The 25,645-nt window shown below is 42.6% G+C and overlaps 1 protein-coding gene across 4 annotated transcripts in view; it reads left to right on the plus strand.

The window, feature by feature from the left end:
- FAM204A (family with sequence similarity 204 member A) overlaps positions 1–24,076 on the plus strand; it is a 54,727-nt gene extending 30,651 nt beyond the window's left edge. For 3 of the 4 annotated variants that reach the window (XM_066621088.1, XM_066621087.1, XM_066621090.1), the window contains one exon: positions 823–1,157. In XM_066621088.1, the coding sequence (XP_066477185.1) occupies positions 823–874 (52 nt within the window). In that variant the 3' untranslated portion in view covers positions 875–1,157. Of the gene's footprint in view, positions 1–822; positions 1,158–19,095 lie in introns of those variants that run through there. The other variant, XM_066621089.1, reaches the window with a different exon arrangement.
- The last annotated feature ends 1,569 nt before the right edge of the window (positions 24,077–25,645 follow it).

The raw sequence follows: 25,645 nt of genomic DNA on the forward strand, positions 1-25,645 counted from the left end.
AGCCCTGCGCGAGTGCCTGCAGGGCGCCCCAGGTCAGGGAAAGGGAGAGTGGAGCGATGTGCTCTTTCTCCGCAAAAGCGGAAGCGGAGCACAATCGCCCCACTCTCCCTTTCCCTGACCTGGGGAGCCCTGCAGGTGCTCGCATAGGGCTCCCCACACACGGGGATGGCTGCTGGAGGATGCATCCCAGTCCCTGCAGCCCCGTCAGAAGGTAAAGCGGAGCGATCATGCTCCGCTTCCGGTTTTGCGGAGTGGGGCGCAATCGCTCCACTTTCACTTTTCCTGACCTGGGGAGCCCTGCCAAAGGTTGCGCGGGGCTCCCCGCACCCCCAGGAGACCCAAGCCCCTGCAGCGCTGCTGCCTTCCCCCTGTCTCCTGGCTGCCCCCGCCCCTTAAGGGGGCAGAGACCAGGACCCACAGGCTGGGGTGTCGTGATGCCCCAGTTTGAATACCACAGCCTTAGATTGAGGAGACCTCCAGTTGCCTCCTGAGCTGCTCTGGATGCAGCATAGGCCATGTAGTCCCACTGTAGCAGTGCATTTTAGGATTGGGCTGACACTTAAATATTTTTCTTCAAATTGGCTTGTACTAATCTTGTTTATTTGATTTGACCTTGGGTTTTTCCTTGAGTGGTGCATCTGTTTAAAATAAAGTCTTTACTACAACTGATACAGTATTCAAATGTTTATATTTTCCTTTTAATGATTGCTGAGTATTAAAAATTCTGTTCCAATTTAGTTGTTGCTGCTAAATGAAATTTAATTGAAAACTCCCCAAAGTGCACTTTAGTAGACACTGACATATTTTTATGTTTCTTTTCAGATTTGAAGCCAAGAAAAGATGGGAAACAAAAAGCAACATGGGATACATGTAGTTAGTCATTCTTTGGAAAGAAAAAAAAGCATTGCATTGAGGGAGAAGGTTTGTTAATTTTGAGGACACTTAAATTATATTTTTCATTGATTTTTATTAGTATTATTTATGCAGCTGGGGAAATCACTATGGAGTAGTTCAGATTTCCATTCCACATCTCTGGCATGTTTCAAATATTCTATCTTCAGTCCTAGAAATGTTTCTGGTTTATTCCCATTCATATATCTGCAAGATTTAAAATCTCTTGTATTTGTGGAACTAGGAAAAATATAATCTTGAAATAACTGTATGTTAATGTATTCAATTATTTATTAGTATCACAAGCAATTTTGGTTTAAAACAAAATATAATTTTTGGAATATCTGGATCTTTAAATAATGAGAACAGGTAACGGTGATACTTCCTTAAAATCAAACATGGAACAAGTAAGTTAGCAATAATCTTTTCCCTGAAGCAGCTGCAAATGTTTGTCACCGTCATGTACAACTTGTGAGAAAGTAAATCCCACTTATTATTAACATGAAATATTTCAGGCACAAGAAATGGTTAACTTAATGGTGATTTACTGTTTTTTAGTATTTGGAGCTAAAACATTGGACTAAGGCATAGGAGTTTCAGGGTTTATGACAAGTCCTAAGTATTTCAACCTAACTTGAAATTGTTCATTCTTGTTTGCTAGCCTGAAGGGTGCTTTTGTGTGTGTGTGGGGGGGGGGGGGGGGGAGGTTGCATCCTGTGGAACACTGTATTTCTCAAAGCTGAGAGTTTGCAATACAGTAATCTGAAGTCAACTGTAATTAGTTATATTGACAGTTACATACACAGGGAAGTCTGTAAATCACTGGCCAAACAGGTTTTTACCACTGAGCACCATAAATCTCCTAAGTCTTTATTCTAAATTCATAGGCTGTTTTGGAAAGAAGTTTTTGTGTAGTGGAAAGAGGTTTTGTCTTGTCTCAATTTCTTTACAAATAGGTCCATCTTGTTTTGATAACAAACTATATGTTCCTGTTATTCCACGTAAACCAATGTCGATATAGTCTTTAATATAAATGATGTAGTTTGTGAAGGATTTCATGTTCCTTCTCTAAACTCTACAAATATAAAATGTTGGGGTTTCAGTTAAAAACCATATGTTCACAGTGTGTACCTAACCACTGTTAAAAAACCAACAACAATTATGAATTTTCTACTGTATTTATTTCTATGGAAATGTACACCCCACGTTTCCAGAAACACTTAAGGCAGCTAATTGCCAGCCAAAAAAGCTTGCTCTTTCAACACTCCATGCCCTTCCCCTTTGTCATCCTAGTAGTTCAAGGTGCAGTCTTAAAAGATGCTGAGCACACTTATCTGTATACAGAGCAGGAATTTGGATGCTAGGAATTATGTTGTCATAACTAACAGCCCAATCCTAAGGTTTTCTGGCACCCAGCGGTATGCCACCCAAATGGCCGCCCCTGTATCCGGTTCAGCCAGGGAAGTTGCTTGATGGAGGTCTCCTTGCGGTAAGGGAACATTGGTTCCTTTAACCCATGTTGAGCATAACTGGCCCCGATGGATCTACTCTGATCTGTACCAGCCCTGGAGCTGGTACAGAACCAAAAAGACCCATGTTAGGCTCCTTGACTTCAGAGAGGGGATAGGATCCAGCGGCAGCCTCTGCCGCCATCCCAGCCTCCCTCCTGGGCCCGATCTGCTTGCCAGCCCATTCTCCCTCTGCCCAGTTCCACCCTCCCCCCACACCATCCCCTTGCCCAGAAAAGCCCTCCCGTCGCTTGCTTCTCCACTGGTGCTGGGTCTTTCCTGCTGGGCGGGAAAGTACCTTATAGCAATTTTGTGACACCTAGCACTAATGCTCCAAGCACAGCTCCAGCACTGGGCAGCGTAAGATTGGGCAGGGTACAGATATGTCTGTAGAATAATTGGCAATTCAAAGACCAAATGCAGTGGTTGTGGGGGTAGTTAGTGCTGTTGTAAGCAGGTAGCAACAGGAAAACTGGGATTATCCCCTTAACAGCCCGATCCTAACCTGTATTCAGCACAGGTTAGGAGGCAGCTGGAGGTCTCCTTGGGGTAAGGCGATATATTTCTCCACTGCCCCAGCAAAGCACAAGAATAAGGTTGCACTGTAAGACTAGGAAGAGCTGCTTACAAGCAAAAATTGGTTCCCCCTCCCTGTGTGGCAAGAGCTTCTGAAATCTTTTTGCACTGAACATAGAGAAGACACTCTTATTTGATTTCGTGGTGATGACATTTGAAACCAAATCAGAGTGAAGGCATTACTTCCTGCCCATACTTTGGGGTCTTGTGGGGGGGAGGGGAAGAGAACATGAAGCAGCAGCTGGGAGCACAGTTGTTACCAGCAAGAGGATAACAAAACAGCCAGCAGCCCCAAAAAAGGTGGTGGTGGTGGGGGGGGGGAAGCAGCAGATCAGTTAAATGAAATTTAAACTTCTGGACTCAGTTTAGATAGCAACTGAAGGATGACATTCCCTTATGGTAGAAACCTGGGCATATTTGAAGGAGACATAAGAACATCCAAAGTGAACATACTCATGAGTTACCAGATGATGGATATTATCCCATTTTCTGTCCTATACTGTACACACTTTCCTGAAAGAAAGCCCTTCTTGAACACAATGGACTATTTCTGAGTAGACCTGCATAGGATTGTGTAGACATTTTGAACCAGATTAAATACATTTAATGCTGAATAATATCAAGCTCTTATTTGTTATGTTACTCTCTATATGGTGAACATATTTAACTTGGGGAAATAATGTTTTGAAATATGTTATAATATTTGTTCCATTATTTAGATCTTTAAAGCATATTGGAATTTTTAGAACACTAATTGATTTCTGTATGGCATGGAATAACGTTATTGCTAGGAGTTTCATTTGTATTTTTTAAAATAACGTGCATGCTTTTTAGAGCATTAAAATAGAGTGAAAATTTTACAACAGACTTTATATGCTGATGTTCAGGTTACAAAGTTTGCAAAAAGCAAAAATTTAGCACTTACTATTTGGTCATTAGTTGAATATTGAAATATGAATATTATGTTTGGGAACATAAACCTCCCTTTAATGCTGGATGGTCAGTTGATCAGGTTGACTCATTCCAATATTTAGGCATTTGTTTTTCCACCAATTAAACTTGTCACCAGCTCTAAGGCAAAAGCTGCATTTCTAGAAATAAAGGAGGAAATTTGACCTATACTGCTCTAAGGATTTTTGAAACACATGTGTTGACCCAGTTGTCATATGGTGTTCATGTTTATGGCAGGTATAATTTGTCAGGGATTGAGACACTTCAAAATACATTCAAAATACATTCCTTACATCACGTTATTCCCAGCCAACAGTCATGCATTTCTACTCCAATTGGAAACTGATACATGTTCTGTCAGCCAGAATAGGGTTTATTATGTTAAATCATTGACTGAAATTGTAATTCATGGACAATTCTCGGCTCCCCAAATTATGTTTAAAGGAATTTGCCTTGCATGACCCTCTTATAATACTTCTTGGTGGCTCATATTCACAAACTAATAAAGAGTTCTGGATTCTTAGAGGGTTCCTTTCAGAGCAAGGCCATTTTGGAGAAAGGCTTGTTTAAAATTTGACATATATTGATTTTTTTAGAGGATCTAGCATCATTAAACTTCTGGGGTTTCTCCTTAGTTTTTTTCCCCTTGATGCAGTCCTTGAAGCAAGGAGATTTAAAAGAGGGAAAGAGGGGGGACCCGGGAAACTATAGGCCGGTCAGCCTAACATCCATACCGGGTAAGATGGTGGAATGCCTCATCAAAGATAGGATCTCAAAACACATAGATGAACAGGCCTTGCTGAGGGAGAGTCAGCATGGCTTCTGTAAGGGTAAGTCTTGCCTCACGAACCTTATAGAATTCTTTGAAAGGGTCAATAGGCATGTGGATTTGGGAGAACCCGTGGACATTATATATCTGGACTTTCAGAAGGCGTTTGACACGGTCCCTCACCAAAGGCTACTGAAAAAACTCCACAGTCAGAGAATTAGAGGACAGGTCCTCTCATGGATTGAGAACTGGTTGGAGGCCAGGAAGCAGAGAGTGGGTGTCAATGGGCAATTTTCACAATGGAGAGAGGTGAAAAGCGGTGTGCCCCAAGGATCTGTCCTGGGACCGGTGCTTTTCAACCTCTTCATAAATGACCTGGAGACAGGGTTGAGCAGTGAAGTGGCTAAGTTTGCAGACAACACCAAACTTTTCCGAGTGGTGAAGACCAGAAGTGATTGTGAGGAGCTCCAGAAGGATCTCTCCAGACTGGCAGAATGGGCAGCAAAATGGCAGATGCGCTTCAGTGTCAGTAAGTGTAAAGTCATGCACATTGGGGCAAAAAATCAAAACTTTAGATATAGGCTGATGGGTTCTGAGCTGTCTGTGACAGATCAGGAGAGAGATCTTGGGGTGGTGGTGGACAGGTCGATGAAAGTGTCGACCCAATGTGCGGCGGCAGTGAAGAAGGCCAATTCTATGCTTGGGATCATTAGGAAGGGTATTGAGAATAAAACGGCTAGTATTATAATGCCGTTGTACAAATCTATAGTAAGGCCACACCTGGAGTATTGTGTCCAGTTCTGGTCGCCACATCTCAAAAAAGACATAGTGGAAATGGAAAAGGTGCAAAAGAGAGCGACTAAGATGATTACGGGGCTGGGGCACCTTCCTTATGAGGAAAGGCTACGGCGTTTGGGCCTCTTCAGCCTAGAAAAGAGACGCCTGAGGGGGGACATGATTGAGACATACAAAATTATGCAGGGGATGGACAGAGTGGATAGGGAGATGCTCTTTACACTCTCACATAATACCAGAACCAGGGGACATCCACTAAAATTGAGTGTTGGGCGGGTTAGGACAGACAAAAGAAAATATTTCTTTACTCAGCGTGTGGTCGGTCTGTGGAACTCCTTGCCACAGGATGTGGTGCTGGCGTCTACCCTAGATGCCTTTAAAAGGGGATTGGACAAGTTTCTGGAGGAAAAATCCATTACGGGGTACAAGCCATGATGTGTATGCGCAACCTCCTGATTTTAGAAATGGGTTATGTCAGAATGCCAGATGCAGGGGAGGGCACCAGGATGAGGTCTCTTGTTATCTGGTGTGCTCCCTGGGGCATTTGGTGGGCAGCTGTGAGATACAGGAAGCTGGACTAGATGAGCCTATGGCCTGATCCAATGGGGCTGTTCTTATGTTCTTATGAGATAGTTGAAAGTTAACAGCCCAATCCTGAAGGTGGTGACTCTGCCATGTGCAGCAGCGCCAAAACGGTTATTGCAGCATCCAGCAGTAACCCCTTCCCCCAGGGAAAGCCCTGAGGTCTGCAATGGGGCATCTCAAGTCTTTGTTGGCTATTTTGCTGATGTAGACTTGAGAGACTCCGTGTTGGGACTTCCAGTCCAACATTGAGTTCAGGATCTGGCGGAGCAGAGCTCTGCCGATCCCACCCCCTGCTGCTCCAGTTCCTCCCCCACCCTGAAATGCCTCCCTACCCTTTGTCCTCACCATCACCACTACCTGACTCTGGGCGGTGGCACATTTGCAACTCCCAGCACTGGCCCAGTTTAGGATTGGACCTTAATTCCCTAAATTTAGAGCAAGCAAATTTCCACTCTACGTCTAACTGATGGAGATTATAGTAATCTTAAGTAGTGTTCTAAATTCACACAGCATTGGAACAAAAGAAGAACCTACCATGTTATGTTCTATATCATATAAGACCGTGGAAGGGACATTTTAGAACCCATCTTTGATTTCACACTGAATTGGGCATATCCTCAAATGCTGACTTCTTCATTGAATAATAATGCTAGAAATGTTACTCTCAGAGCCCAATCCTATCCAGCTTTCCAGCTCTGATGCAGCCGTGCCAGCAGGGCAGTCACAGAGACCTTAAAGCAAGGGAACATTTGTTCCCTTATGTTGGGGCTGCATTGTGGCTGCATTGGTGCTGCAAGGTTGGATAGGATTGGACCCTCTGTGTTGCAATTTGCTAGGAAAGATGTCAAGATTAAGCAAGAAAGCTTAGACTTAATAAACTGCAAGAGTGATGAACTGGTATAGTTAGCTGGTCCACACTATTTGTATCAGTGGTTTGTGATCTATGTCCTTGATTGTGTTTATTTTCATTTGTCTGAATGTATAATGTTGTAACAACTTTGGCCATATAGTAAAACTTGACCCAATGTCTGTCTTAACAGGTAATTGAACCTTTTACAGAAAAACTTCCCAAATGGGTGGGTATGAGTCATAGGCGTTCTACATTCTTGACAATTATTTCTGTAGTGGTTGTGGTTAAACAGGCAAAACAGCATTCTAAATTGTCAGTTTTCTCTCCTCTGCAACACTTTCCCAACACTTTATGCTGATTATAGGAAGTAATTTTAGAAGCCTTGACTTCAATTATAATCAATCAATATTTTGACAACATATAATATTTTAGAGGGATGCTTGTAGCAAAAGTTGTTTAACTTAAATGGTCAAATATATTGCTGTACCTCATGTGCAAATCACAAATATTCACTGCAAGACAAGCCACTAAAGTTGTTCCACTCATTTGCTCACCATACAGTCTGTCAAGTGAATCACTGAAACGGTTCCCACGTGGATTGTTAATATCCTGTTGCTCAAGTCAAAAGCTATTCCTTTTTTTGAATGCCTAAAAAGGAATGACTTTGAGAGCATTGTTTCCAGTCAACAGACATTTGGTTCCCATGTGTCTGTATCCTTATAATATAAGAACAGAATTAGTTCCTATTCATACACATAATTGGTGGTTGAGGTGCCATATTGAGGTTCCATCATCCTGTGGTATTGATTTATTTTATTTAGAAATATTTCTACTCCACTCCTTCTTCTTTCAACTGGAGACCCCATGTAAGCATATGGTTCCAAAATAAAATGCTTAATAAAATGCAGTACACAATAAAACATCATAAGAGACCCTCCAAAAGAGCCAAAACTCCTTCAGAAGAATCTGGACCACTCAAAAAGGGGGTGGGGACAGCAGAGGAGGTGAACTCCAAAGGTCTGGTACAAAAGGAAAGTGTTTTAATAAACTGCATAACAGAAACAAGGAAGGAGACAACCAGATATCTTGAGGTAGGGAGTTCCACTTCATTAGTGCCATTGCAGAAAAGGCCAACCATACCTCTGGCAGTGGTAGGACATGCAGAACACCCTTAGTAGCTGATCTCAGGATGGATCAGTATGAATATGAATACCAGAACCACAAGGGCAAGGCCAGCTGTATGTGTCCTTCCCACGATCACTCTGAAACCCAGAAGATCCCCCAACATTTTATCCTTGCAACAACTCTGTGAGGTAGATGAAGCTGACAGTGATTGGTCTAACTTGTAAGGCACTGGACTCTAGGATAAACAGAAATGACCTTGGAGATTTAGTCAATTTCAGAAGTTTCTATAGTGATTGCTTCTCACATTTTGGTGATGTTCTAACCAATTTACCTTCTTGGGGGAGGGGTCAGAGTGTATCTGAAAATTGCATGCAATTTGTGGTAGAAAATGTGGAACGCTGTTAAGATATCCCCCAAAAAGTGATTTTTCAACCTTTTTTCATCTGACAAGCACACTGACAAGGTGCTAAAATTGTCAAGGCACACCATCAGGTTTTTGACAATTGACAAGGTACAGGGTGTTGCTGACAGGGGGCTCATATCCCCAATGGCCTTATCAATAAATGTACCTCCCAAATTCCCATGGCACTCCTGCAGACCATCCACAGCACATTGAGGTGCCGCGGCACAGTGTATGAAAATCACTGTTATAGTGTTATTAGGACAAGCCAATTTTATAGAAATTATTATTCTGGTAGCTTTAGGAAGAAATGTACTCATTATCATTCTGTACTGACAATAAGAATGTATAATCAGTAGAATTTTGTGCTGTGGCAGTAATAGACAGCAGTGACCATCAAAGAAAGCACAACCCAAGCATTCTGCTTGTGTGATGATTGGAAGTCATATCTGAATTCTTTGGTTTGAAGTTGTTGTTTTTCTTCTTCCATGACTTTAGAAATATCATTGAAGTGTTTTCCAATGCTCTTTTTCCTTCTTATGTGACTGGTAATGAAAAGAAAAACTCAGAAGAAAGCAATAGTTCAATTTAAGGAATTATGAGAGCTTCAGATACAGCAGAGATTCTACCTTTTCAACCTACTTTTTTAAAATGAAGGGTTTTTTGTTTTGCTGTATTGTGTGGCAGTGATGGTCATATTTCTGAGAATTTGCTCAAGTGAATCAGCGCAGATGGGTTTTGTGTGGCAGATTATTATCGGTGGTGGTATCAGGTGTCAGCCAGGTTCTCACCTGGCTGGGGCCCATGCCCATCGGAGTCCCCAACTGACTGGGCTTCTACCAGAATCCTAAGTTCTGGTGGTAGTGCCCAATGCACCATCAGGTGATCAAGAGGGTTGCCATGGGAAGCCCAATGCAAGGCTTTATCCTGGGATCCCCAGCAGCCTAGTGCTGGCCGTGATCGCACTTTGAAACCTAAGTGTATGTTTATCAGTACCATTCTTTGCATTTCATATAATTCTGCCCTTTCAACCAACTTTCTATACATTTTGATCTGTTCTTGATGAATTGCTTTGCAGTGACTTCAAATGGTCAACAGTTAATGAGACCAATGACCTCACACTGTTTAACATGTTGATTTGTCATTTGATGGATTGCCTGAGCCTGCTTTATACAGTAAGAAGGAAGCCATTAAAAACATGCCAGTCTTGGGTATTTGTAAAGCTTGAACTGGAGGCTTTGTTGGAAACACCAGGGTCTGCTGCTCATTATTTACTTGAGTGGTAAAGTTACCTTTTGGCACCCAGACCAATTAGTAAAAGGACATTTGAAAGCCATTGAATAAAGGCAAATGTATGTAAATCAGGAATAGAATAATTATATGCAGCTGCACTCGCACCAGTTTGAAATGGTAACATGTCCTTTTCTAGTGGGATTTTTCAGAGTGCTCAATGTTGTCAAAAGTCTTGTTGCATTCAAATAATAGGCAAGGGCTGTGCTGAACACTTCACTACTAAGTTAGGAAATTGTATTACAAAGGTCCAGCATTCTTTTCCTTAACCTTCCAATGTATCATTTGCATGCTAAACTCATCATGCCTAAAGATGACTGAGATGCAAATTATAGGCTGTGGTCACTATTGTTTATATTAAATACTGTGGGGAACCATGTACAATATATCTCTGTATAAAAGCTGGTTCCCAACTTCCTGTCTCACTCTCTCAGTTCAAAACTAGTAGCAGAAGACAACCAAACCAACCAAAATGGGGTATGCAATTAGGAGTAAGGTTGAATCTCAGTGGCTGGGATTACTAGGAATAGGGCCCAAGTTAACCCTTCATCCCTGTGATGTTTAAAATGTGCCTCTTAGAGCGCAAGCCTATGCTTGTCTACTCAAAAGCAGGTTTCATTGTTCTCAATAGGGCTTACTCTCAGGAAAGTGTATAGGATTGCAGCCTGAATTTCCTCCTGTATAAGTGAGTGGTTGTCATTCATTCCTACATGAAAAATAAATTGCTCAGTTTTTGCACAATAGCACTTATGACATGAGCAAAACCTTATAGCCCATGCTCAGACACCACTGCTAGGAACAATGGGAGAAAGGAAACAATATCACACCTCTCTCTTCTGAAGACATCTTTGGGGCTGTGGCATAATATATTTACCAACCTTTCCCTATTTGAAATGCAGCTTGTAGCTGGCAATACATTCTATCCTTCCTTGGGTCCTGAAAACTTTCATCCTTTTCTGGTAACTGTGAATATGGTCAAGTTTTGAAAATCTGGTTGTATCCCTTATTCCACTCTTGGTAATAAGCTTATTGATTGTCAAAGAACACTTCTCTTTTTTATTCCATTCCTCAGTAAAACTATTCCTGTTACAGCAAATGCAGCAAATGCCAGCTAGCTTGTCTACTTGGGAAGATGGATTGAAAAAGGACTGAAAGCCTCCATCCCTTTCTCTTCATTCATCCATCAAAGCCGATGAACCTTTGACTCATTTCTTATAATGGTGACTTCTAGATGCCCTTTTTAGAGAGGAGAAATCACAGTTTCTGATCGCAGATTACTAGTGATGCACTCAAATGTATTTAGTGTGGTACCTAGAGAGAGGTTGATCTAGAAATATCTCCTTTGCCCAAAGTACAGCTCCATGTGACAATACGTATAAGTGTGTCAACAGACTTCTCCATTCAGTTTGATTAGTTACAAAGCCAAAGTGTGTGCTGGTCTTCAAAGAGGATTCAGTTATCCTGAACATAACATCATCATGTAGTCTTGTCTACAAATTCTGAAGATTTCTGTAACACTCCAAATAATTGCTTTGGAAATATAAAGCAATTTGGAAATTTCAGTTTTACGGTAGGGCAGTGTTATTCAAACTGTGAGGCAAGGCTCTTTAGGGCGGCGCCTGGAACTCAAAGGGAAGGCGCAGGATGTCCTCTCGCAGCGATACAGTCACACCCCTGGGCAGAATACGAGCCCATCTTCTGCTCTTCGTCTGCGCTTTTTTTAAAGCAGAAGAAACGGGAGTTGTTCAGCTGCGAGAGTGGTTGCTGCCGCCCCGCCCTCTTCTCCCTCAACTCCGAGGCTGCCGCCTGCCTTCGGTGTTCCCTGCTTGCTGTTTCCAAAGCTCTTGAACTCCAACCCCCATCTGGCAAGTACTGAGTATGCTCAGCTTGCAGTCCTTAACCCTCGCTGATCCTTGTCTGGTTGGTTCCTAGTTCCCAGCCTGGGATTGCTTCTCATCAAAGTGAAATCTCTCATTTCAACCCCCTTCCTCTTTCACTCCCCCCTTTTCAATCTCCAAACCTTCCCGCTTTCCTTCCCCTCCCCAAATAAAATGCTTCCTATTTTACCAGTCACCGGTAAAGGTGTTAAAGTTGTTTCCATGCAGTTGGCAAAGGGGGGCGGGGAGAGACAAGCACGCACTTTACTTGGCAAGGAGCAGAAAAAGGGTACCATTTTTAAAGTGATTTATTAATCTTGTTGTTTGACTGAAGAGGAAAGGCTGTATTTTTAAAATGATGAATCTTGCTATTTGAAGGGAATACTTATCAGCCATTGATGAAGTGATTGCCAGCCCAATCCTAGCCACACTTTCCTAGGAGTAAGCCCCATTGACTCTAATGGGACTTACTTCTGAGTAGACATGCATAGGCTTGAGCTGTGCATTTCCTAGTATAGGAGACAAATCAGCTTCCTAACCAAACCCTTAACAGCTCTGATATATTTTCATGGTCTATTTTTTCCCCACCAGCTGCTGGAAAAATTTAATTTCATTAAATTAATAAAGGGTTCAATCCTATCCAAGGAGAATGGGAGAAATGACTAGTTGGATTGGGTTCCACAGGGGTGTGTGTGTGTAATGTTGGTCAGACTGGTTGTTCACAAAGTTCATTTGATAAAACAATTCAATTGGTATGCTAACAAAGTTTAAAAAAATGAGTCCTGGACCAGACAAAATCTACCTACTCCAGCATCCTGTCTCCAACAGTGATCAGCAGCTGATCATTTATAAAGCATGTATGTTGCTGTGTATTAATAATATATTTTTAAGATCTGCATTTAATTAATGATATTACTAGTTGGCAACCTTCAGTCTCGAAAGACTATGGTATCGTGCTCTGAATGGTGGTTCTGGAACAGCGTCTAGTGTGGCTGAAAAGGCCGATTTGGGAGTGACAATCCCTTCCACACCGGGAGCAAGTGCAGTCTGTCCCTGGTCTGTCTCCCCGGCTATGGGCCTTCCTTCTTTGCCTCAATCTGTTGGCCAAGTGTCTCTTCAAACTGGGAGAGGCCATGCTGCACAGCCTGCCTCCAAGCGGGCCGCTCAGAGGCCAGGGTTTCCCACCTGTTGAGGTCCACTCCTAAGGCCTTCAGATCCCTCTTGCAGATGTCCTTGTATCGCAGCTGTGGTCTACCTGTAGGATACTTTCCTTGCACGAGTTCTCCATAGAGGAGATCCTTTGGGATCCGGCCATCATCCATTCTCACGACATAACTGAGCCAGTGCAGGCATCTCTGTTTCAGCAGTGCATACATGCTAGGGATTCTAGCTTGTTCCAGGACTGTGTTGTTTGGAACTTTGTCCTGCCAGGTGATGCCAAGGATGCGTCGGAGGCAGCGCATGTGGAAAGCGTTCAGTTTCCTCTCCTGTTGTGAGCGAAGAGTCCATGACTCACTGCAGTACAGAAGTGTACTCAGGACGCAAGCTCTGTAGACCTGGATCTTGGTATGTTCCGTCAGCTTCTTTTTGGACCAGACTCTCTTTGTGAGTCTGGAAAACCTGGTAGCTGCTTTACCGATGCACTTGTTTAGCTCGGTATCGAGAGAAAGAGCGTTGGAGATCGTTGAGCCAAGGTACACAAAGTCATGGACAACCTCCAGTTCATGTGCAGAGATTGTAAAGCAGGGAGGTGAGTTCACATCCTGAACCATGACCTGTGTTTTCTTAAGCCTGATCGTCTTGGCAGGCCTTGCTAAAACGATCCATGAGCTGCTGGAGATCTTTGGCAGAGTGGGTAGTGACAGCTGCATCATTGGCAAAGAGGAAGTCACGCAGATATTTCAGCTGGACTTTGGACTTTGCTCTCAGTCTGGAGAGGTTGAAGAGCTTTCTGTCTGATCTGGTCCGGAGATAGATGCTTTCTGTTGCAGTTCCAAAGGCATGCTTCAGCAGGACAGTGAAGAAAATCCCAAACAAGGTTGGCGCAAGAACACAGCCCTGCTTCACTCCGCTTTGGATGTCAAAGGGGTCTGATGTGGAGCCATCAAAGACAACAGTGCCCTTCATGTTCTTGTGGAAAGATCTGATGATGCTGAGGAGCCTGGGTGGACATCCGATCTTGGGGAGAATCTTGAAGAGGTCGGCCCTGCTGACCAGGTCAAAAGCCTTTGTGAGATCTATGAAGGCTATAAAGAGTGGCTGTCGTTGTTCCCTGCATTTCTCCTGCAGTTGTCTATTGCAATTGTCTAATGATATGATCAATATAATTAATATTAATATAGTTAATATATATTTGATATTATATTATAATAAATATAATATTATAATATTATATTTAATATAGTTAATATTTCTGGCCACTTCCTGTTTAATGTCACTTCCAGCCCTCAGGAATATGATAGGGAGTCATGGCCAACAGCCACAGGGGGTCAAGGGAGCCACTGGCTGGAAAAGTTTGAGTACCACTGCTGTAGGGGATCACTTCATAATTCACCATTTAAGAATTTAAATCCACCATTTTATCTTACTAAGAAGTGCAAGAGATACATAACACAATACCGTAAATCATGTGGTGTCTTCATAATTATAATATTCATTTCATTCAAGGACAGGTGTAAGATAAATAAAATGAAAATAAAATTGTATCTGCTGTACCTGGTTTGCACTAATTCCAGAAATCTCATGAGTTTCATAACTGAACTACATGAAATAAAGAATAATATGCTGTCACTGACAAGCCCTGGTATAGTTGCTCCATTGTCAATACCCTTATCACCTCAGAACAAGCAAGAGAGAGGATTACAGCCATAAGTTGCTTTTGGCCCTTCCTGCATCTGCTTGTTAAATAGTGCACAGCAGGTTGAGTCTACAGCTCACCTGGCAGGGCAACACCACTGGCATGGCAACCATGATACTGCCCAGGCCTGGATCCATGGCTTATTTGTCCTTTCCTTTCTGGATATGCAGGTTCCCTTTTCCAGGTTGTCTGGCAAAGCATTTGTTCCTTGCTGAGTTGACAGGTTAATCAGTCAGGATGCTGCCAATGCTGTCCCTGGAGGTGCATGATTAATTTTATTTGGCTCCTTAGTCATGGCCCATCTTCTCAGTATGGCAGTGGTTTTCAAACTCTCATGGAGAGTTTGAGCCACTGTAAGTTCTAGCAGGGGCGGGGGGGAGGCGGCGGGGGGGGAGGCAGCAGCGCAATCCCCAGGATTGCGCCACTCAGGGGGCTGCAGGGGCTTGGGTGCAGTTACCCAAGCCTCCTGAAGCCCCTCCGGGGTGTAGGGAGCCTGGCGTGACCTTCTGCAGGGCTCCCCGCAGCTGTGAAAGTGGAGGGATCGTGCACTGCGATCAGCTGCGGGAAGCCCTGCAGAAGGTCGCGCCGGGCTCGCCGGCAGCACCCTGAGCAGTGCAATCCTGGGGATTGCACCGCTGCCTCCTCCCTGCCTCTGCCCCTTAAGGGGGCAGAAGCCAGGGCCCACAAGCTGGGGCAAAGCCTTTTCTCTTTTTTAAAATCTTCAGAAGGCTTGAAAGATGACCCTCCACTTTGTCCTCCCCTGACTTTCTCAGATGTTGGGAAGGAATTTTCTCTATGCCTAAAATGAACTGGAGAGCATGTGTGCCTTACTTGGTGCTTTTTTTGCCTTGGTAGTGTGTGGTTTTGCTTCCTTACCTGAGTGATTTGAGTTGCTTTCATTAATCAGTTTGGATCAAATAAATGGAGAAAATTGATATGCAAAGAGGTCTGTATACATGTTTTCCAAACCGAAAAGTCTGATCCTCAGAGTCTGGATTGGGTGTGTCTTATCAGTGTTCTCACAATAGCACCCATAATGTGTTGTGGGCATGTATTGCTTAAAGCCCTCACCCATCAGTGGCCTTTTGTGGCTGTGCAGACTCCTGAACCCTCAATACTAGTGAAAGTAGTAGCTTCTAATGCACCATCAGGGTGTAGATGGGCGGGGACCCATGTGGGGCCAAGCAACCTGGCACAGGTTTGGGGTGAGATTCAGCATCTGCATGTGCTCAGATTTTCTTAAGATGATTTTGTATTTCTCAAGACCCTAGATATGTACCATGCTTTCCTTCCTGAACTAAGATTCCTTTTATTTTTTGCATTAAGCAATTGGGCTGGATGTCTTTCAGATTTTGCCACACCTAAGATTCTATGATTTTAAATTCCTTAGTGTCTGGATGCTGGCTTGATACACGTTTATGCTTAATCTGACTCATATCAGAGCCTTTCATCCTTCACTTCCATGAGAAGTACAATCACTGAAAATTAAAAGTAAAACACAACAAAGTAATTAATTCTGTATGAATGTTCAAACATTCTGTGACTGTTTCCCCCCTCCCCCAAGACTCTGGACTTCCTCTGTGTGCAATCCAAGAATCCTGGTAAAGTCTTTTTAGTCTGAAGAAACGGAATTTTCAAATAACTGTGATTGTGCCATGATACGTTTACCTGAGGCCTTTCAGATAACAGGCTGGATATTGTGTTTGGTTCATTTATCGCTGATCGAAGAGCAGAAGAGCACGGAAATGTCACTCAAGGGCCACACTTCAGTGGCATTTTATGATAGTGAGCTCAAGGAAGGGGTCCAAACAGTAAGGCATTCATCTGGAAAGTAAGGGAATTGTATATTCAGTGTCAGATCCACTGTGTCACCAAAAATGTACTCAGAAAAACAAAGGGATTGGCAATAATGTCATGATAGATGGCCATCTATATTGGAGAACTGGGTTCCAATTGAAATTTGGTTCACGGTGAGTATGGCTATCATTATGGCTATGACAAGGAACTATCATCTCAGCAATCAAGGGATTGCTAAAAGGGCTGCTGTGAAGTTGGGATGAGATACTCTGAGCCTCTTGCTTCTGCCTTTGCCTTTATTCTCCACCCATCCCTCTGCCCCTTCCACTGTGGAATCTAAGCAAGTTTTGCAGCCTGAACAGAGTAGGATATAATCCATTCACCATAAATTGTAAGTAGCTATGTTCAAAAGAAATACAAAATACGCCGCAGGGGCAGCCATTTTTATTGGGACCAGCCAAAATGTCATAAAATAGCCAACAAGTTTCCAAGTGCTTTGGAAATGTTCAAGCTGGATGTTAAACCATTTCTGCCCAGCCCACAGGTGTCCGCATTTTATCCCTGTTGCATATATGCAACATTGGGCAGAAATGGCTTAAACATAACACCAGAAAAAAAGGTGAGATGGTAGAAAGAAAAGTCTAGGCATCATGGAAAAGCTCTAAAGATTGACCATTTGGAACAAGTTTGATAAGGTGGCATTCAGGAGATATTATGTAGATTAAGGTTGCAATCCTATACAGTACTCACTTTCCTGGGAGTAAGATCCATTGAACACAATGGGACTTACTTCTGAGTAGTCATGCATAGATGTGTGCTATAACACAATAAACCTAGGCATGTTTGCTCAGAAGTAAATCTCAGTTTGTTTGATGCAGGTATTCCCAGGTAAGTATGCACAGGATTGCAGCCTTTAATTTGGCCATGATAAATGCAAAGCAAATTTCGGACAAAGAAATGACAATGACTGCTCCCCCCTTTTTAAAAATATAAACAGCGGTCATACTGCTGAATCGAAGCAGTTCATAATATTAGAGTGCTCATTCCCAGTGGGGAAAAAAATGTGGCAAGTACCGGCATTCTCTTTTACACCAATGCCACCATTTCATGGACTTTTTTTTAAATTATTTTTTAAAAATTATCCCTTCCTTTTTGAATAGTTGTGTATTTTGCCTTTATAGTCAAGGAACTTGACATCTGATCTATGAGTTGCTCCATGAGAGGCTAGTGGGTAGGTGGCCCCTTCTTTGGGGAAAACAAAGTGTATGGTACTATGATGGGTACTGGAACGCTTCCATTTGAATTGTGATGAATACAAAGATGAAGGGTTTTGATTTGTGGAAGATAGGGTGCCATCTTCCCTATAGAGTAGATAGAGTAGATTGGGTCCATGGTTTTCAACTTGTCAAGGGCTGGGATCCATCTGAGCCTCATTAGCAGCAACAATTCTGCCACAAGCCACCTGAGGTCCTGATCCACCTGTTGAAGATTTCTAGTAAGGTGCAGTGGCTAAGAAAATGAACTGGGAATCAGGACTTCTTGGGTTTGAGTGTCACCTTTGCTGTGAAGAGGTAAGCCTCTTAACCTCCACCTCCAATATGGGAAGTGCGGCTGTTGTAAGGATCAGGCAGGTGAAGTGCTCTGCAGACTCAAAAAACACTGTAAAACTGAATATTCTTTTGATTTGTCAGTACCTTGGTAGTTGACATTTATGATGTGGGGTGTGTGTGTGTGTTGCCAATCACTTCTGTTTGCATTCCCTCTGAAGCCAGACTCCTGATGAAACATTCGACTTAACCCCTGCTTGCCCCATCTGAAACGAAGCAGAGGCAGCCTGCTTCTCCTCCCAAATGTGAAAATTAACAGCCAGGACTGTTATATCTGAATTCATTTGTCATCCCCCACACAGTGATTCCACTAAGCTTATTCATGGTCCTTTAATTAATGCTAGATTAGCTCTATTAGATGAGTCTTACTTTGTTTAAAAGTGCTTGCTTCAAAACAGTCACCAAGAAAATCATATATTCTAGTGTGCTGATTACTTTAATAATGTAGTGTTTTTGGAACACAAAGAGAGAGAAGAACAAAGCAGGAAACACTTCCTCCAAGTATTCTATGGAAAGGTATTTTCTTAACACCCTAAATGGAGCACTTTTCTTACGTTTTACCATTAACCTGGAGTCTTTCTTCTGGAGTTGCTTCCATGTTTCATGAAGCTTCAGAAATCCCTTTTGATTCTTATTTGGGTTTCTAGCCATACCTTCCATGCTCTGGCCCTGTCCCAATCAAGCGGTCTTATAATTTAAAAACAGAGAGGATATCCCAGTAGAGGAAGACCAAAGAAAACATGATAATCCTAACTATAACAATAAAACAAAATCATTCAACTTCACCCTTTCTTTAAGGTAACAGGATGATACCAGTAGGGATATGCTATTCTTGCAAGAGCTTTTTGAGATAGATTAGGCTGAGATTGCTGCTAGGGAGGACCCTAGGTCTTCCTGATCCATACCTGGCACTAGCCACTTCAATTATAACCTCCTGACCAGCCAAAGGTCTTCCTAATAGAAAGGGGGTTTGACAGAAGCCAGCTAGTCTTCTGGCACCAAGAAAGATTACCTGCATAACCTTGTTGCATGGAAGAAGATTTTAAGATTGCAATGTACATTGTACTGCTGGTTCAAATGATACTGTGAACCTCCCTCTCAAATACATGGGGGAGCAGAATTTCATGTCCACATTTTGTTCCAGCCTGTCCATGTTTGAGTTGATTTGGTGTATTGTCTGACCCAACTTGTGATGGTGGTATGCCTTCTTCTTTCAGGTCTTGCTTTCCTTCAGCAAATGAAGTTACGAGAATAATAACATGCAATTGCTGTGAAATGTATTCTCTACTCTTTGCACTCACTGGAAATTGCAGCTAAGAAGGCCTCTGTGATTTGGATTACACTATAAAAACACAACTCTTTTGTCTTTTGCCATTGAGAGAAAAACAACAATCATAGGGTATGGCTTTACACTGATTTTCAGTTAAAACCATGTGGATTATTGAATGACCCCAAAAACATGTTTACTTGAGAAGAGATTTTATGGCTGTTCTTCAACAGCAACAGAGAAGATGGAAGATGGAACTGTCAGTTTCATGAAGGACAAGGAGAATGTACTTGACATGAGTATGATTTTACTTGGAAAGAATAACACATTCCAAAAAATCCCAACTGCATTATTTACAGAATAGTCCTATCTCCGTAATAGCAGTGCAAGCTGGTTTCTGAGTTTCATATTAATGCACATTAGCATCCTAAGGAACCCATCTGATAATACTTATACACAGAGACTTAAGGAGCTTAGCTATGTTCACACCTCCATGAAAAAAAATAATACAGTTAAGTTCTCCCTTTAAATAAACTTTATACGCAAGTCTATTAGCAGTTATCTATTATCTGCCACAAGGGGAAACAAGTAGACAGTTCTGGAGTGTCTTCTAAATCTCAGGCTGCTGAGCATTAGGCAATAAATTACATGCAAGAAAGAGAGCTACTCATATTGGCTGCCCCTCCTTTATTGTACCATACGGGCATATTTAAGTTGGATACCAGGGAAATTATCTTCAGCCCCCAGAGCAATGAAAATAACACTCCATGAAGTAAGCCTGCTCTGCTCACAATATATGTCAAAATGTTTTCATTCCATAGATCTATTGTGATTCTCAACCAACATAGAATCCCATTGGTCAAGCTTTTTGGTTATTTAAGTCAAGGAGCCCTCATTTTTAGCTGAAAGTTTGATTATCCAAAAACTAACCTGATTTGGATAAATGAGAATATACTCCAGATCAGGGGTGTCCAAAGTTTTTGGCAGGAGGGCCACATCGTCTCTCTGACACTGTGTTGGGGGCCAGGGGAAAAAAAGAATTAATTTACATAAATGAATATATTAAAAATGAACTTATATGAATGAATGAAGGTCTTGCAATAGCTCAAGGCCTATAAAAGGCCTTGCACGAAGTAAGACTGACCTTTCCCTTGCTGCTGCTACTGCATCACAGACGTGAAACAACAAGCAGTGGAGGGAGCCCTCATCCCACAGCACATTCGAGAGGTCAAACAGTCACCCTCACACTGAGAGCAGTTACGTTGGGCCAGTGTGGGCTCCAAAAAATCTCCAGAGGGCCAAAGGCTCATTGGCGATGGGGCTCCCTGAGGGCTGCATTTGGGAGTCCTTGAGGGCCGCAAGTGGCCCCAGGGCCGGGATTTGGGCACCCCTGCTCTAGATCCATGTAGCTTGGGTGAGAGGTAGTTGGCAATTTCTTTTCTTTCAATGTTTATATTGAGTATTTTGCCTTTTCCATCATGGAAGGCAAAACACCACACCTACAAAACACCAGAGCAGAACAGTACAGTCCACTTTTTGCAAGGAAGATGTTTGATATATCAAACAGGCACTTCTGGAAGTTAGTGCAGAGACATCCCCACCACGGATTGCACCCAAGGTGGTGGCGTTTACCTGGAGCTTGGTGTTCCAGAAGTTTGGGAGTGATGTAATGATGCAATCACATTGCCCCTGATCTTCCGGGTTCTAGCACTGATTTAAATTTGAAAAGTCTGCCTCCCTTTGGTGATCTTTGGGCCTCTTTGGACCCAGCTGTTGCCTGGTAACTGGGGAAAAAATTATCTGCAGTGAGAGTGCATGACGAATGTCAACAGGGAGCAGTTAGCTTCCCGCTTCTTGTTACCATTCAATTTAGTCTTCAAGCATTCAGGCTGCCTGCATGCAACCTGCCTGCATCTTGCATTATAAGCTTGCATGCTTATAGCTTCCGGTAATAGAAAGAAACATTTTGGCAGCAGTAAGCAGCTAAACGACATTTATGGGTGCAGGGGTGCTCCAGGGTGCTGTGGAGGTAGAGCTCCGGCTGGAACATTTCCCTTGCAGAAATGGCAGATATCTGTACTGCATTTCAACAAAAAGCAATTCACATAGCAATTTACATATTGAAATGAATCAATAAATGGTTCCCTTCCACCATTCCCGCCCCCCCCCCCCCGACTCACAATTTATAAAAAGTTGCAGAAGAAACACCAGCAACAGCTACTGGAAAAGACACCATGCTGTGGTGAAAAAGACACACGTACCAATCTTATGGCTTTTTTGTGACAGTGAAGTGAAGATCACACCACTGCCAGGGCCAATCTAAGCCACCACTACAAAGCAACAGAAGCAGTGGATCATAGGCGGGAGGGGGTAGATCCCAGTGACACTGGAATGAGCTGGAATCCTTTCCCTTCTCCTTTGCCTTATCCCTCTCCTTTTCTCCCATTAGAATTATATCGGTTACATAGCAGACATACATCTGAGGAGACCCATAGGTGGCCCGAAGGGTTATGTGAATTCTGTGGCAAAAGGGTATGCCAGATCTCTTTCCAAAACCTCTTTCCCCTTTTCACAGATATGCCATCAAAAGAGGTAACATATGTCTAAGGAGATCCATAGCCTGTAGGCTTGCACAAAGGTAAACAAAAATGCTTTGAACTTATCTCACAATTGCCCTCAGGTTGCCCCCACCACCACCACCACCACCACACAATAGCATGTTGCACCTTTTTGGCATGGCTGCATGCTATAGGATGGCAGGGGATAAGATTGGGCTTTGGCAGGCCAATCCTACCCAAGATTGGGTTGCTGGCCACAGTATGTTGTGACCAGAACATATTTCTGCTATCACAAAATGGCTTCCAACAGCAGGCAGAGCGCTCTGCCAGCTGCCATTTTGGAAGTGTTGCCACAAGAGGCAGCAGCACTCTCTGACTGTCACCAGAACTTGCCATGCCCACTTCTGGGCCCCTTTCCAAAGGGGGAGGGGGATAATGGGGACAGGCCGAATGGGGGGCAAAATAAGGCAGGGGGAGGGTGTTGACAGCCACAATAGTCTTTAGAGCCCAGGTCTGCCAGGCTTCTTGTTGCAGAGCCCAGGTCTACCTGATCATGAAGCATTGGCAGCTAGATAAAGTAATATGGAAAACCAAACACACTCCTTAAGTCTCTCTAAAATCTTTGAAATATAGAAAATTGCAAAAAAATTTAGCATCTTCGTATTTGGGTTCACACTAGAATGGAGAGTGCGCTGTGTGCACCAAAATGAACTTCAGCAGCTTTAGCCCCACAGCTGTGCCCCTGAGTTTCTATACGGCAAGCAGATCTACCCACCAAAGAGCTACTATAGCAGGTCAGGTTCCTCCCAGATTTGCTATTAGGGAGGGTCATAGATGCATTCCAGGGCCTGGTATGTATGGCTTTCAGCAGCAGTTGCCACTGCATGCTGAAGGTCAGTTTGGTCCTACATCTATGGTTTGGAACCTGTTGTTAGTCAAATCCCCAGGTTCCGGATACATGGATAAAGAAGACTGACCTGTATAGAGGGTTGGTTTCAACACATGACTAACCACTCCCAGGATGGAGAGCAGAGGCTGGGATGTGCACACATCATGAATATGCAAGTCCCTTATTGCCTAGGGCTGTTTGGACAGTAAAAGCATCATCTGCATTTGCCCACTGGGGCTGCAGTTATATCCACACTTACCTGGGAGCAAGCCCAGTTGACTATAATAGGACTTCCAAGTAGACATGCATTGGAGAATCACAGAGAATCTCTCTTTCACCTTAGGAGGGTTCAGACTGGAAGGTGCAATTGTTTCCACCAGGCAGGGACCAGGAGGCTCCTGCTCCACGACAAAGGCAGAAAAAGCTGGGAGTTTTTAACTGGAGTTCTCAGAAAGAGGCTGGGGGCTTGTATGCTATTGCTGTCTAGAATTCTGATGCAGGATTAGTGGTTGTGCCACCTGCTGTAACAATCCAACTCCCTCCATTATGAACTGCTTGTATATGGATAAATAAAACAGATATTCCAACAACAGTCTAAGCCTCTAGTGCACTCTCATCTAAAGGAAATCACGTCCCTTAAGAACTGCCCTTAAGACTTCTCTCCGCTTAAGGAAATAGGGAGCACTTAACAATAACTCCGATTAGTCCACAGTCTTTGGAAGATTACTTTTCTGATAGATGGCTGGTGAAGAATTCATAGAAAATTGGATAATGCCATCTCCCCTTGATTTTGCCTGCATGGGGACAGTGCACTTCACTCTCATCAACCACAGTTGCTCCCTATTTAATGAGGAAGTTACTAATAAGAACTAATTTTTGCAAATTGTGGGAGGGACTTGTTATTCCTTATTGCATTTAGGGCTGACTCATGAGTGAAGTCTTATGTAAATGCCTACATGGTATGCATGTGGCAGTTTATTATAACTGCAACTTAAATCTGAAGGACCAGTTACCAAATTATCATTAACAAAACAAAAGGCTTTTGCTAAATGTAAGTGCTTTTTAAGAAGTGGAGTTGCCATAACAACTTGATACAAAAATCTTTGGTGGTAACTTTGTACTGAAACCTATTGAAACTAAATAACCCCGCTCTTGTGCTACTACTTAGCCAGCCCAGTAGATACTATTGGTTGTAGAAAATTAAAACTTTGTAAATGGGGAAACTACTTTTGCTGAAGTAAAAGAAACCTCTTAAATGTAAGTGTTTTTCTTCTTTCTCTCTCTCACTCTCTCTTTAAAAAAAAAAGCATAATTTGTCAGACATTAAAATAACAAAAGGTCTTTGAAAAAGGATTATGGCTTCTGATGTTTTGCCACTAGAATGGATTTACATTATGTCCCACTGATGTTGTAATCTTGAATTCTGAGGTAATGTTTTAGCCCTTTCTTTGCACATAAATAAAGATTTTGGTGATAGCACTTCATTTCTTCTGTGGAACGTTCCTTTATTTTTCAAACTCCTCATTTTCTCTTGCTTAAACCATTTCATCAGAATAACATACAAATTGGATGCAGTCCTTTATGAGAAGGAGAGGGAAAGAGAACAGCAACATGTCTTGAATCAACTTCTAGGTAGTTGTTGAATTGGGTATTTCCATATTATTTACATGAAGTGTCTTTCTGGGAAAGAGAAAACCTGTCCCAGAATTATTAGTCTGAAAACCTCGAAAATGCACATTTTTGCACACACACATACCTTTCTAGAATTTTCTGCCCCTAATGTTGGAAGACAGAAACCAAAGTTGTTGTTCCCCACAATTCTGAAGTATCAGCTACAGGCTGTAGAACTTAAAGCCCTATGTTTACATGTTCAGTGGTTTGCTAATCAGATCAACTTCATTTCCCTTTGAAACCCAGTGGCATGGATTTTGACATATCTCTCTAGGCAGCATAGATTTAATTAGTACAGAATTTCTTTTTACATTAGCAACCACTGCTTTTCTTTTTCATAACTGAAGAAACAAAACAGTATTTGACTTTAAATGGGGGAAGGAACCACACAACTGTATGCAAATAAAGACCTGTTTATAAAACAGGGAGATTCAGGCTCCACTTTTTTTATTTGTCTTGTTTTGTTTTATCTCATCTTCCATAACTTAATAGATTGGCAAGTTAGGTTTATTTTGCCATAAGCTGTACCTTCCAGTCTTCCTTTGAACATAAATAAAAAATTATACATAGAGTGACGGATTTTTTTTCTCCACTTCCTTTCTGCTTCAGCAGTGCCAGCAGGGTGGAAATATACCTTGCAATTACCTTAAACAACCAGGCCATAAAGGAGAAGGAAAGTGGTTTCAGAGCTTGAGAAATGTGGCAAGGGATGCCTCAGAATTCCATGCTACCACAGTCCAGGCTAGCTACGTTCCACTCTTCTTCGAGTACTCAGTGATTTTGGATGCATTAGAGTGCAATCCAAACTGTGATTGTTGTGAATGTGCCATAAAGCACTTTGTGACTACTCCGGAGTTGGGGAGGCCAGCACAAGGGTGCACACTGGCCTCTGTGTGCCAGATCTCCACCAGGAGAAGGTAAGTTTGTGCAGGATGAGGGCAGCCAGCAACCCAAGATCTGGGCCTTCCAGGGTGGGATCAGATAGGATTTCGAAAAGGATCTTCACCAATTGATCACTGTGCTGTTTTAGCTCATCTGATTGACAAGTACACAAGGCTAAAAAATCAAAAATTATATGTTGCTTTTCTGGATCTTAAAGGAGCCTTTGACTCCGTTAATAGATCGCTGCTATGGGACAAACTAGTTAATATAGACCCTAGACTTCTAACTCTTATTCAGAAACTTTATACAGGCACCACCTGCCAAATTAAATTTACATCTTCGGGGAAATTGACCCCCAAAATTCAGGTCGAAAGGGGAGTGAAACAGGGGTGCATTTTAGCACCCAGTCTTTTTAATCTTTTCTGCACGATTTTACCCCCTTTTTGCTTCAGATAGATGGACATTTTTCCAAACTAGGTTCAATGCATATTCCAGCATTG

Source organism: Tiliqua scincoides, chromosome 3, assembly GCF_035046505.1.
Source record: "Tiliqua scincoides isolate rTilSci1 chromosome 3, rTilSci1.hap2, whole genome shotgun sequence".
NCBI lineage: Eukaryota > Metazoa > Chordata > Lepidosauria > Squamata > Scincidae > Tiliqua > Tiliqua scincoides.